The sequence below is a fragment of the Nuphar pumila genome, chromosome 13 (assembly GCF_984573655.1).
Source record: "Nuphar pumila chromosome 13, dmNupPumi1.hap1.1, whole genome shotgun sequence".
NCBI classification, from domain to species: Eukaryota; Viridiplantae; Streptophyta; class Magnoliopsida; order Nymphaeales; family Nymphaeaceae; genus Nuphar; species Nuphar pumila.
The window spans coordinates 8660913-8674379 of record NC_143261.1 but is presented as its reverse complement, the minus strand read 5'-3'; the positions used below and the strand labels follow the sequence as shown (position 1 = coordinate 8674379).

The window sequence follows — 13467 nt, the reverse complement described above, 5'->3', positions numbered from 1 at the left end:
TCCTAACCCAACCCAACCCAACCCGTTGACACCCTAGCTCTGGTGGCGGGGAATGACAATCCATAGGTCTGATCCGTAAAATAGAAAGAGAGGGGATCACGTCAGACTCAGAGGCGCCTCTGACGGTTTGATGTCGTTCATCAACAAGCTCATTGTGAACCGTTCATTTTAAACCATTCCCATGCCGTCCATCCGAAATACGAACGACATCGGGAAAAAGAGTGATACCCATCCTAGGCATCCCATTCGTACAGGCTTTGGATGCCGTTTATTTTGAGATCAACGGCATCCAGAGGTGCTCTAACCTGATCCCCATAGAAAGTGGACTTTTCGGTCCTTCTAAACAAGCTGAAGGACCTCTTTAATGGTTTGCTGTTGACTATTGGTTGGTGAGAGAGAGAGAGAGAGAGAGAGAGAGAGAGAGAGAGAGAGAGAGATGGTGGGTAGGAAGAGTGAGAAGCATTCTCATCACCTGCTGATTTTCTTCTTCTTCATCGTATGCTGTTTGTGTATGGTGGTGTGGCCTGTGAATAGTCAGCTCATCATCCCCTCAAAGTACGACGGTTTCCTGTACAAGGGTCACAGCATCAACCCCGATTCCGTGCTCATCGAGGCCTTCTTCGACCCACTTTGCCCCGACAGCAGGGACGCATGGCCCTATCTGAAGGAGGCCCTCCGCTACTACACCTCCCACCGTGTCTCCCTCATCCTCCACCCCTTTGCCTTGCCGTACTCTCTCTCTCTCTCTCTCTCTCTTATGGGCATTGATTTTTGTGGAAAATGCATTCACCCATGTTGATATTTGTTGCAATTGATTGATATGGATGTCCAGATGTTGAGTTTACGCAAGGATAGGGCGATCATATAAACCATATAGATATATGTCCATTTAAGTATCATAAAGGAGAAACCGTATGTTGCTTGAAATCTTTTCTTTTTCCTTTCTTTTGGATGTCTGAGATCACTGTGTTCATTTCAGAGGTTGATTAAAATTCTGGATCCAGTCTCATTGTCATTGCACCTAGAGGCTAATTGAGCCGAATGCATATCAGATGAATAGAGGGCTACATCACCGGGATATGGCTTCCATTGAATCAATGTATCTGAATATGGTACAGGAGTAAAAGTCGAGTATCCGTGAGATAGGTAGAGAACTAATTAGGAAAGCCTTTTCCCTTGGTCCCTCGCCACCCAATTAGTTATCTAAATCAGATCAGCGATTACATCTTTAGCCTTATTTTGTCGATTTCTCACTGTTGATATGTAGTGCTCCTGAAGGATGCAAGATTCTTCATCTGTTGCTTACTGCAAGGTTTGAGTTGAGGATTTTCTAAGCCTGGATTGATACTGATATAGAATTGTAAATTGAATTTCATTTTGTTCAATGCCTTTGTGGAGTATATAGTTTGCATATTAGACTGATGCAGAATTTCTGTATTGAACTAATTTGGCATAAGCGTGCTGAGTGAGATCTAGGCATGAATCCACTTTAGATTATGGATTGAGGTATGCAGCTAATCAGAGAAGAATTGGGTACTAGTTGCTACGCTGGCTTTACATGAGCGGTCACCGTGAGTGTTTGCCTTTTATGTTCTAGAATACCATATGATTGTGACTCATGACCTGGTTCAGAATAATATTTGTTTCTATCATGTTGATCAGATTATCTAATAAAATCATTTTCATATTATGACCTCGGTCTTTACTTGCATTTCCTCTATCATTTGGTCCCTTCCTCGTTTTATTTTTCTATTGCTTTTTTTTTGTGGGGGGTGGGGGGTAGTCAAGCTGACAGACAGTTCCAATTGGATTTGAATCCAAGACCTCCTGGTTAGGTTAGTGCAAGTTTATCCAGTTCCAACTATCTTATTTTGTTCCTTTTCCAGTTATAGTTATTGTTTATTTATTGTACGTTTCTGATGTATTTGGAGTTGTTATTGTTGTTGCTGCTGCTGCTCGTTTGTTTGTGTGTGTGGGGGATCATATGTCACCTCTTTTTGTGCTTTGCCTTTACTCTCCATGAGAATGAAAAGATATCATGATGTGCTGCCTTTTTCTATTTTTTTTCAATTTCTTGGAATTATGAAATTTGAAATGCTTGATGCCCAGGTTTAGAAGCTCCTTTATATCTGGCATCTTTAAGGTTTCGAACTTCACTTGTTCTACTCTTTGTTGATACAATCTCTGAATCACAGTTACCATGACAACTCATTTGTGGCTTGCCGAGCACTGCATATTACAAATATGTTGAATGCTTCTGCAACATACCCACTTTTGGAGCACCTGTTCAAGTATCAGGTAATTCTATTTATTTCTATTTATTGACCAATATTTTCAGTTTATTTGGTTAGACGTATAATGACTTGAATATGAAAAAAAGGCTGATAAAGAACAAAAAAATTGGTTTAGGTGCGGACCATAGTCACCGATATTTTGAAAATATCACAATATTATCGGCAATTTCAAGGTTGCCGATAATATCAGGAATATATCGTGATATTTTCAAAATATCGGTAAATAGAAAATATTGCAATAATATTGTGATATTTTCATGATATCACGATATTTTCTGAGTTTTTTTTAAAATTTTTTGTTTAAGTTTGCATTTCCTATTTTTTTGTTTCTTTTATATTTTAAAACCTTTAAAACATGTTTCTTTATATTTTTGAAAGAAAAATAATACAAAACTTATTATTTTCTTGGATTTTTTGTTGTTATTTATATTTTTTTCAATTTTTGAAACTCCCGAGATTTATCAACTTTTGAAAATCTCTCCGAGAAATACCCTCGCCAAGAAATTACCTTTAACGATATAGGTGACTATGGTGTGGACCAATTGAATATCCACAGCCAACCTCTAAAGCTCAGAAAACTTAAAAACCCTGAACAATGCTTAGTTATCTGAAAGTCCCTAGATCTTACCAGTGTAGCTGTAATCATCAATTCATTGGCTAAATTGCCAGTGAATCATGATCAGTGTTAAAATGTATAGCTGTTTGTAAATACATATAGTAATAACTAATATGTATATACATTTAATATGTATATATATGTTGTTATATGTATATTAGGTTATATGTAATATAGTTTATTTCTTTTTTGTATTTTCTGTTTATATTATTATCTTGTAATGGGTAGTGCCCATTAGGGCCACTTTAGTCTTTCTTTTTGTAGCCGTTAGATCTAGCCCAACGGCTAGTTGAACTCCCTCTCTCCTCTTTGTAGTATATATATATAGTGCATGTGTGTGTGTGGGGGGGGGGGGGGATCTAACCCACATATTTTTATGCTTCTCTTAAGCATTTGAGTTAATAAAATTATTTATTTTTTTATGAGTGTTTTGGCCCTTTAGTGGCTTGTGTTTGTGCTATTCATTGAGAACTTGTATTTGCCCTTAGTGGCTCTTTGTATTTGCTTTGTGTGGCTTTGTATTTGTGCACTTTGTATTCTTGTAGCCCTTAGTGGTATCTACTTGTGCACACTCTTGTTTCATTACGTGGTATTAGAGTCTTGTGCCCTTGGAGTTTGTGGGTTCATGTTCATGTTTGTGGATCGTGTGTTGGAGGCTCGTGAGGGAGTTTTTGGTAGAGTCTTCATCATCCTTTCTATTTTTCTTTCTTTCTCTTCTCATTTCAATGGCCAACAAAGAAGTTGTTACAATTGTTCCCATCAAGTTTGATGGAAGCAATTACAACATGTGGGCCATGGTGGTGAAGATAATTCTCATGGGCAAAGGTTTGTGGCGATATGTCGATGGCTCATCTCCAGAACCTCAACCTATTCTCACAAAAACCGTAGTGAGAGAAGATGAAACATTTAAAGAAAAGACTCTTAAAGGAAGTGAAAGAGAAAAAGCACTGTTGGACTACAATAAAGCCCATAAAGAATGAGAGGTTGGTCATGCCAAGGTCCTCTCCTTTTTCATTAGAAGCATGAATGAAGAACCATGTTTCAACATCCTCGAATTTGAAGGAGCCAATGAATCATGAGAGTTCATCAAACAAACTTACACACAAAAGTTTGCTGCACATAAATGGGATTTACGATACCACATCCACAATTGCAAGCAATGAGATAAATCTGTTAGAAAGTACTATGATACTCTTAAAAGACTTTGAGATCAAATAGCTAAGTTGGAACCTATTTGAGAGACTCCTCATAACGCTCTTCAAAGGAAGAAACAAATCCTAGAAAAGCAATTCTTTCAATTCGTGAGGGGCCTTAGACCTAAGTTTGAACAAGTATGAGTGCATTATTATCCATAGAAAAAAAACTCTACCCATACACCCCTAAATGAAGTTTTGGCCAAAGTTATATGGAAGGGACAAGTTTGAGATCTATGTCCGAATCTAAAAAAACTAAAGATAATGTGTTGGTCGTTTCTAAACCTGGAGCCAACACATACTTATAAGCATCCTTACTTTACCAGGCCTCATTTTCGGAAGTCATGCAATGATGATGGGAGGAAGAAGATCATTTGCCATAATTGTGGAGAATCAGGGGTATATTAAGCTCTATTACCTAAAGTTCAAGGGAAGAGATGAGACGAAAGTGGCATCGGTGGGAGCTTCTCAAGAGGACAAGAGTGAGACTGATAGAGATTCCAAATTCATTGGAACCATGACATTATCTCAATTAATGGAGGCTCTACAACCGCTCCTCAAGAACTCATCTTCCTCCATCTCGGGAGCCGCAGTCTCTACCTCCTCACCTCTCGGTAAGGATTCTTTGCTCTTGGACTCTGGGGCATCTTTTCATATGACCCCAAACGATTCTTTGCTCTCAAATTGTGGCACTAATTCAAGATTTTTACCACCGCTGGGTCTTCTCTTGACATAAAAGGAATTGAGGATTTTAACAAATTTTCAAACTTCTCAATTCTCAAAATAAGATTTGTTGTAAAACTTAACTTGAATTTACTTTTTGTTTCCCAAATTGCCGACCATGGATGTAGTATCTCTTTCTTATCATACTGACACTAATTCAAGATTTTTACCACCGATGGGTCTTCTCTTGACATAAAAGGAATTGAGGATTTTAACAAATTTTCAAACTTCTCAATTCTCAAAATAAGATTTGTTGTAAAACTTAACTTGAATTTACTTTTTGTTTCCCAAATTGCTGACCATGGATGTAGTATCTCTTTCTTATCATACTGATGTTGGGTGTAGGATCTTCAGTCTAAAAAGCAAATTGGGAAAGGCCATAGGGAGGGAGATCTCTATTATATGGATTAGTTATATGGATCAGTTGATTATTCCAAAACACTTTTTGGTGTAATATACAAAACTTAGATATTTTTTTGTGGCATCAAAGGCTATGACATCCTAGCATATCTAAATTATCCCATGTACCATATTTGAAAATTTTTTGTAATGAAGATTTTCATTGTACCAATTGCATTATTGGCAAAATGAAAGCCCATCCATTTGCAAAAAGGAGTTTTTTTCATCTAAACCTCTTGAATTAGTGTACTCGGATGTTTGAGACCTCACCCCCATTGCTTATAAAGATGGTTATGTCTATTATGTTATATTTGTGGATAACTTTTCTATATATACTTGGATTTGCTTTCTTAGACACAAATATGAAGTTTTTGAAATCTTTAAAACTTTTCATAACCTTGTTGAGAATCAATTCAAAACCAACATATCTATTTTTTGCTTGGATTCAGGAGGAGAATTTATGTCAAAAGATTTCAAAGAATATTGAAAACTCAATGGTATTTGACATCAAAGCTCTTGTGCCGATACACCCCAACAAAATGGTTTACCTGAAAGAAAACAAACGCATAATTGAAACCACAAGGACACTTCTCATTTTAAATCATGTTCCAAAAGAATTTTGGGCCGAAGCTTCTCTTACCGATGTATATCTCATAAATAAAATTTCTTCTACTAAACTTCAAAACACCTCATCTCGAAAGAACTTTTCAAAATCTCTCATGATTATTCAAGATTAAGGATTTTTGGATCTAAATGTTTTGTTCTTACCAACAAAAATGACAAAATTCTTTCAACCTAGAAGGACATGAACAAAGTAATTTGAGAAGATCTGACAAGATTTCTAGACCTTCTGATAGATTTGTATCATATGAATCATTTTCTTCCCAATATAGAGTCTGTTTAGCTAAGATTTTGTCCTATTTTAAGCCAACCACATATAATCAAGTTAAAAATCACCATGAATGGATAAAAAATATGAATGATGAATTAGAGAAACTTGAGAAATCTAAAACTTGAAAAATAAAAGACTTACCAAAAGAAAAAAAACCATAGGTTGTAGATGGGTTTACAAAGTTAATACTAAAAGTAATGGATCATTAGAAAAATATAAGACGAGATTAGTGGTTAAAGGTTATTCTCAAAAATCATAGTTGTAGTTGTTGTCAGGGGATGAACCATTTATCAAATGGACGTAAAAAATGCCTTTTTAAATGGAGAACTAAAAGAGGAAGTTTCTCCTAGATATAAGATTCCATTTGGAAAGGTCCTTTGTTTAAGAAAAGTTTTATATGGGTTTAAATAGGCTCTTAAAGTCTGGTATGACAAGTTCAGTTATGTAATGATTAAACTTGGATTTAAATCTTAGAAATCTAATGTAGGTATCATTGTTTCACTTCTTTATGTTGATGATATAATCATTACTGGCGGAGACGAACAAGTGGTTGGTTATATCAAAAGTGTTCTTAAAGAAAACTTTGAAATGATTAACCTAGGATTTCTCATATTTTTTTAGGAATTGAAGTAGCTTATTCTCCTTGTAGATAATTGCTAACCCAAACCAAGTTTGCTACTGAAATTATTGACAGGTTAGGGATTATTGATGCGAAGAAGGTGGACACTCCAGAAATGATCAATGCCAAAATAAAATTGGATGATGGATCACCCCTGGAGGATACCACACCATATCGTCAGATGAAACACTCATATATTTGACTATCACTCGACTTGATATTGCCCGTGCAGTTAATATTGCAAGTTAATTCCAATACTCACCCTCACAGTACATATGAGTATTGTGATGAGAATTATTAGATATTTATGAAATTCTACTTCTAAGGGTTTTATGTTATCTTCTTTTCTCCAAACTGGGGAGGAGATCTTAATGATAGACGCTCAACTATTGGTTTTTATATCTTTTTATGTGATTATCTGGTGTCTTGAAAGTGCAAAAAGTAGCAAGAAGTGTTTTTATCGTCACCTGAAGCTCGTGCTATGGCTATTACAACATTAGAGATCATGTGATTGAGAAGATTACTTAAAGATTTGAGGCGTAACCTACAGGCACCCTTAAAATTATGTTGTAACGATAAGAGCACAATCTATATAGTTGACAACCATACATTTCAGGAGAGGACTAAACATATCGAGATGGATTGTCACTATATGCGTGAAGAATTCTTGAAGACTACCACTTTGCCTTACATTACCTTAGAATATTAGTTGGCCGATTTCTTCACTAAGGCGCTTTCGTCACCTCGATTTCACTTCATACTTACAAATTTTCAGTGTTATCACCGTAAGTTTGAGGGAGAGTGTTAAAATATATAGCTATTTGTAAATACATATAGTAATATATATGATGCAACGGGGAGGATTTCAGCCCTCACGTAAGGGTGCCGACGTTGAGGTTGTTGGTGCAGTGAAGAAGTCGAAGCTATTCCGTTAATGGGCTGACGTTGGCTGCTCCTTCCAATGCATGATTGTGCAGCACACAGTAACTCAATGGCACGTGAAGCAAAGGCTCGGATCAATGGATCCGAGCAACAATTTATTAAAAGATTGACAATGCTTACAGGGAAAAGAAATCAATAACTAACAGGAAAATAAATAACAATGATTGGAAAGAAAGAAGAATAGAAAAAAAAACATCAATGAACGTGCGGCTGCCAAGACAAAAAATAGCCCAAAGAAAGCTTTGAAGATCCAATTCGTCCCCCACGCAACCCTAGAATAGGGTTTTTAAAGGAGTCAACTGGATCCGGGTCTCGGGTCCGGTTCTGGACCCGAGTCGCCTTCTCGTTGATGCTGGACCTGGGATGCTTGGGCCTGGGCTCGTCTGGAGTAGGTACGCAGGGGTACCTCATCCCTGCTCCTTGGTACCACAATCTGGATCGGATCCCCTGCGTGGGTCCGATCCTCGATCCCCTCGTGTAGATCCGGTCCCATGCTTGGGTCAGGCTGTATGGGTCTGGGTCTGGGTCGATCCTGCTCTGCATCAATATATATATATATATAGTATATACATTTAATGTATATGTATATTAGGTTATATGTAATACCTTTTTTTTGTATTTTTTGTTTATAGTATTATCTTGTAATAGGTAATTCCCATTAGGGGCACTTTAGTCTTTCTTTTTTAGCCATTAGGGCTAACCTAACTAGCAGTGGGGCTAGTCCAACTGCTAGCTCAACTAGCCGTTGGACTAGCCTAATGACTAGCTCAACTAGATGTTGGACTAGCCCAACAGCTAGCTCAACTAGTTGTTGGACTAGTCCAACGGCTAGTTGAGCTCCCCCTCTCCTTCTCTTTGTAGTATATATATGTGGGCTCTAACCCACATATTTTTATGCTTCTCTTAAGCATTTGAGTTAATAAAATTATTTATTTTTTATGAGTGTTTTGGCCCTTTAGTGGCTTGTGTTTGTGCTATTCATTGAGAACTTGTATTTGTCCTTAGCGGCTCTTTGTATTTGCCTTGTGTGGCTTTGTATTTGTGCACACTTTGTGTTTTTGTAGCCCTTAGCGGTATCTACTTGTTCACACTCTTGTTTCATTACAGATCAATACCCCAAGTTATGAAGCAACTGCCGTTTACATGAAAAATTATTCGAACTCCAAATTCCGTTACGCATGGGGTGATAGGTGACTAGTAGTTGTTTTTACACAAGAGGGAGAGTTGATAACACCAGAAAAGGATACTCAAATGACAATAACATTGATTATTTCTAAAAAGTGGGTATCATTTTAGAAGAATTCTAATAGCCATAGCTAATCTGGTATTTAAAAGGTATTAAGAGCAAAGAGAGAAACGGATTATGGGTATGAATGTAAAAATGAAAAACAAAGATAAAGCATTGATATTGATATTTTTTTTTGGAATCTTATCATGTAATTTTTACATTTTTGTAAGGTGATATTATATAAGAGATTTACTAATACAATGATATTCTATTCATATTTCATTTAATATTAGATTTTTAACTTCCATTAACTTTTGCTTTGTACTTTCGCGAGTTTTTGTCTAATGGGTTTTGTTGTTTCTGGCTTTGCTTTTCTTAAATTTGCATGTTTGGTCTGAGTAAAAGTTTTTCTTTATGCATATTAATATTAGTTTTACCTTTTAGATATTTGAGTTTAAGATATTTGAATTATGTATAGAAAATTTGATATAAAGAATTATAATGACTTAATCTATCAACTACGATTTAGTAAATTGCTGATTAATTGTGATCAGCCAAGGAACTGACTTGCTGAGGTCAACTGATTTTCGTTTCGATTAAATCATGATTTACCCAAAAAAGATAGCATCTGATTAACTGCCTGATTATGAGGGGAGCTGCTATGTGTCTTATCCTCATCATGGGCAACCATGTTAACTACTTTGCCAAACCCCACCATCTTAACATACAATGAATCAGGGTTCAAGTCGGTAACTTCTGCAAGAAAAGGTATATGAAAATGATTCATTTTTTTCTGATAAAAAAAAGGAAACCATGTCCATTGACATCTAATATCGGGTTGTCAAAATCCAGTAAAAACTTCCACTGAACATCCCACATCTTTAAAACATTGTGCAGGTCAAACCTCCTTTAAGTAAATTAAAAAGCATATGCCAAAAGATTGTTCCAGAAAGCTATACCCCCAGAATCCTACTAATTATAAAATTGAGCACAAACTCAAAAGTAATTTCAAACATGATTTTCCTTTTTAAATTTTTTTTTTGGGATGGGCAAGCTGGGCATCTATCTTCAACCACATCCTTGAACTTATCTGTTTCATGTTTACAATTGGAATTGTGGCCCATCTGGATCTGAACTTCGAACAGCCAATTGGCTTGAAAATGAGTCGGGTTTAAATTATGTATTTTCAGTAGAGCTGCTCATTGCAAAATATGGATTCATGAAATCCAATACACCCTGCCATGTCTAGCATTTGGAAGCTGTTGTGTCAGGATGAACCCTAGCGAGCTACATGTACGGGGTGCTTGTATTGCAAATTTTCAGTTTGTAGTTGTTATAGGAGCATTTGGTAGAAGACCAGAGCTTGAACACATAATAAGGTTGCAGGATTAATCTATGGAGAAGTCCGCGTTCCACCTGGAGATCCAATCTCCACAACCTTCTTTCTACTACCCCCCTGTTAAAGGCCCATAACCTTGATGTCCTAGGTTAGAAATTTATCAATGGCCTGCAAGTTTGATGAACTAGATCTGGCAATGTTGTACCACCTACTATGTCACATAGACACGGCAACCAGGCAGCCGTACCCATGTCGACACGGCCCAACACGGGTACTGGTACCAGAAACAGCACAGGTACTTGCTGGTCTGGTTCGGGTCGGGTCCCCTACATAGTCTGTCCTAAATTGAGACTCAATTCAGGGAAAAAAAGAAAAAAATCTGGGTCGGGTCCAACATCGACCCGACCCATTTTTTTTGCCCTGAATTGAGTCTCAATGTAGGACAGACCATGTAGGCTTTTGCTGAAACTTTTGTGCATATGCTGTCTTTGGTTGTTTGCCAAAACCATTGTTGTGAAGTCGATGATGAACATGAACAGGAGAAGTTCGATAACCAGCACACGTTTCACATGTCAAGAGTTTCAGTTGTTGAGAAAATGACAAAGCTTATGGCAAAGGTATTGGGCAATTCCTCTCTATCCGCACTTGAAAGTGGCTTCCGTGATCAAGAAACAGACATAGTAACACGGATTTCCTTTAAGGTGAGGGCTATATTTTGTTAATTGCTCGACAATCTTTGCAGTCCCTTAGACAAGTTCTGATTCTGTTACATGTGCTCATTCCTGGTTGGTGCAGTATGGATGTTCGAGAGCAGTGACAGGAACACCCTACTTCTTTGTTAATGGATTTCCGCTGCCTGACCCTGGCTCAGCCGTTGACTACAATGGATGGAGGAGCATCATCGACCCGTTGGTGGGAAACCATAACAAAAGAGATGAGGCTGCCCATTCCTTCATGTGAAGGAAAATGGGACTTCTCATTATGGTATTATGTTCAATAAGAAACAGAACTGAGGGCATGAAATATGAACCATCTTTTATTTGTAAAAAAGTAGAGATTGGGAATGAAATGGTCAATTACATAAACCCTAGTATGAGGGTAATTAGCAAAATTCTGATAGTATGCCTTATTATGTCTTGGTACATTTGGATGATGAAGGCCAGGATGGCTCATGTCTGATTCTGTGTTCCATGCTGATCAGCTTGCTTCCTACGTTATCTTGTTTCCATCCCCATGCTTTGTCCTTCGACAATTCTCTCAGCTATATGGAGGGAGCAAACTGAGCACACCCATTTTAAGTGGCGATTTCCTGTTATGTGATCCTTCTATAATTGATTTCATAAATGTGTGGCACAGGTGCAAACCTTGACATGAAATTTTATTTTCCTTTTGGCAGTGATATGGTGCTTGATCCAAGGTCAAGCTGCTCTAGTCCAGTGGAATCCTGAGCCTGCTTCTTTTCTTTGGTGCAGGGTCTTATGGTCTTACTCGTTTTCTTTTTCCCTCTAAATTTTCTCCATTTTGAACAAAATCAATGTGCACATTCCAACTTCATCTTTTTAATGTTTTGTTTATGCAATTTCCCATTTTGGTGTTGTGATAAATTTGATGTCAACGAGATATTAGTGGAAACACTGAAGAGTACGCCATTGTCTGATTTGTTCTTCACTAACAATTGGTTGAACCCCCCAAGTTCTTGAAGAGTTCAAAGGTTCATGCAGAGCTTCTGTTAATCATAATCTCACCCTTTTGGTTAAAGGTAGTATTTCAATATCAATTCCACTGCCATTCTGAATCAGTCATCTTGGAAGACTTATTTTCATTAGATTCTTTATTTAACTTCTTCAATACGCATCTTGGTCATCAGCTTAGCACTGATTCATGTTGTCAGCGTCATGAGTGCATTCACTTTTGGCAAACTGGGTTAATCAATTGAATTATGGGACAGCATACGCATCACTTTCGAGTTCACCAGGGTACACTTATGATTGCAAAAAGGTTATGGAACTACCACTTATATGTATTCCTAAAGGGGTTGTTTCATGATTAAAGTACCACGCTTACACTCCACTGATAGTGAGAAGACCCAAGAACCAGATCTGGTTGGAAATCCAAATGGCAATGGCACCAAAATTTTCAAAATGGATAAAAGAGCTAAGGCTGGTTCAAATTCTCAGAAAGGATAACAAGCCTATTTTGTGCCTTAATAATAGGAGATTTACTTGGTAGCTTAGTTATTTGTAATCTCCTATTTTCTCTTGTAGTAATCTATATTTGTGGAAACTCCCATGGTGACTGTGTGTGGAGAATTACCCTCGTGGATGTAGGTGACCTTTACACTGAACCACATAATTCTATTATTGTGTCTGATTTACGTTTATAATATCAGGGCTTTGATGTTGGGAGGTGTTTGTATCTTTTTCGTGCTCACCATGGCTGTCAACAATGATGGATCATCAACAATGATGGATCATCCCCAGCTGCCCCTAAATATCCCTACCCATATTCAACTTGAACTTAGCCAACTTTTTTACACTCAAACTGGATCATTCTAATTTTCTGTTACGGCAAACAAAATTTCTTGGCTTGATGGAAAGCCAAGATATGAAGGATTTTATTGATGGTGAATGCCCAATGATTACTGCAAATGACAATGAACTCAATCCCAATCTCATTGCATGGAGGAAGTCTGATCGCCTGCTTCGTGGGTGGATCACCAGGACACTCTCTGAGGAGGCGTTCGGTTGTGTCGTTGGGCTGCAGACATCAACTAAAGTGTGGAGCACACTTATGAAGTTGTTTGCTCATGTTTCTATGGAACGTCAGTTCTTGTTGATGCAATGGCTCTAGTTGTATCAAAAGAACCTGTGGATTGTTGAACATGTCACAGGTTTAGACTCTTTGTGATGAGTTAGCTGCCATAGGTAAGCTGGTTGAAGACAAAAATAAGTTCTTTTGGCTACTCAATGGTCTTGGCTCAGCCTATGATGCTTTTGTTACAACAATGCTCAAGCTACCAATTCATGAGCATGACGATGTGGTGGTGTTCCTTCAAGGCCGGGAGACTATGAAGTCTATCCATGAGACTAAAGGCATCAACAATAATGCTGCCTTTATCAGTCAGAGAATGAACCAGTAGAGGTTTGAAACAATGGTACACAACAATTTAATTCTAAGAGGGGTGGCTTCATGCAAGAGGGACCAAAACCAGGAGGAACCAGC

At 37.5% G+C, this 13467-nt stretch overlaps 1 protein-coding gene across 1 annotated transcript; it reads left to right on the top strand.

Annotated features, from left to right (window-relative positions):
* Positions 1–370: 370 nt before the first annotated feature.
* LOC149817689 (uncharacterized) lies at positions 371–11356 on the top strand. Its single transcript, XM_089985137.1, has 4 exons — positions 371–729; positions 2196–2298; positions 10785–10946; positions 11041–11356. Exons 1-4 carry the CDS (start codon positions 437–439, stop codon positions 11203–11205), a joined length of 723 nt encoding a protein of 240 aa, XP_089841263.1. The 5' UTR covers positions 371–436; the 3' UTR covers positions 11206–11356.
* The last annotated feature ends 2111 nt before the right edge of the window (positions 11357–13467 follow it).

Excerpts from the sequence above, each read along its gene's own strand:
- LOC149817689 (XM_089985137.1), top strand. The coding sequence starts at position 437 with ATGGTGGGTAGGAAGAGTGAGAAGCATTCTCATCACCTGCTGATTTTC. Across the intron at positions 730-2,195 it reads CTCCACCCCTTTGCCTTGCC|TTACCATGACAACTCATTTG; the intron begins GTACTCTCTCTC and ends TCTGAATCACAG. Across the intron at positions 2,299-10,784 it reads AGCACCTGTTCAAGTATCAG|GAGAAGTTCGATAACCAGCA; the intron begins GTAATTCTATTT and ends GAACATGAACAG.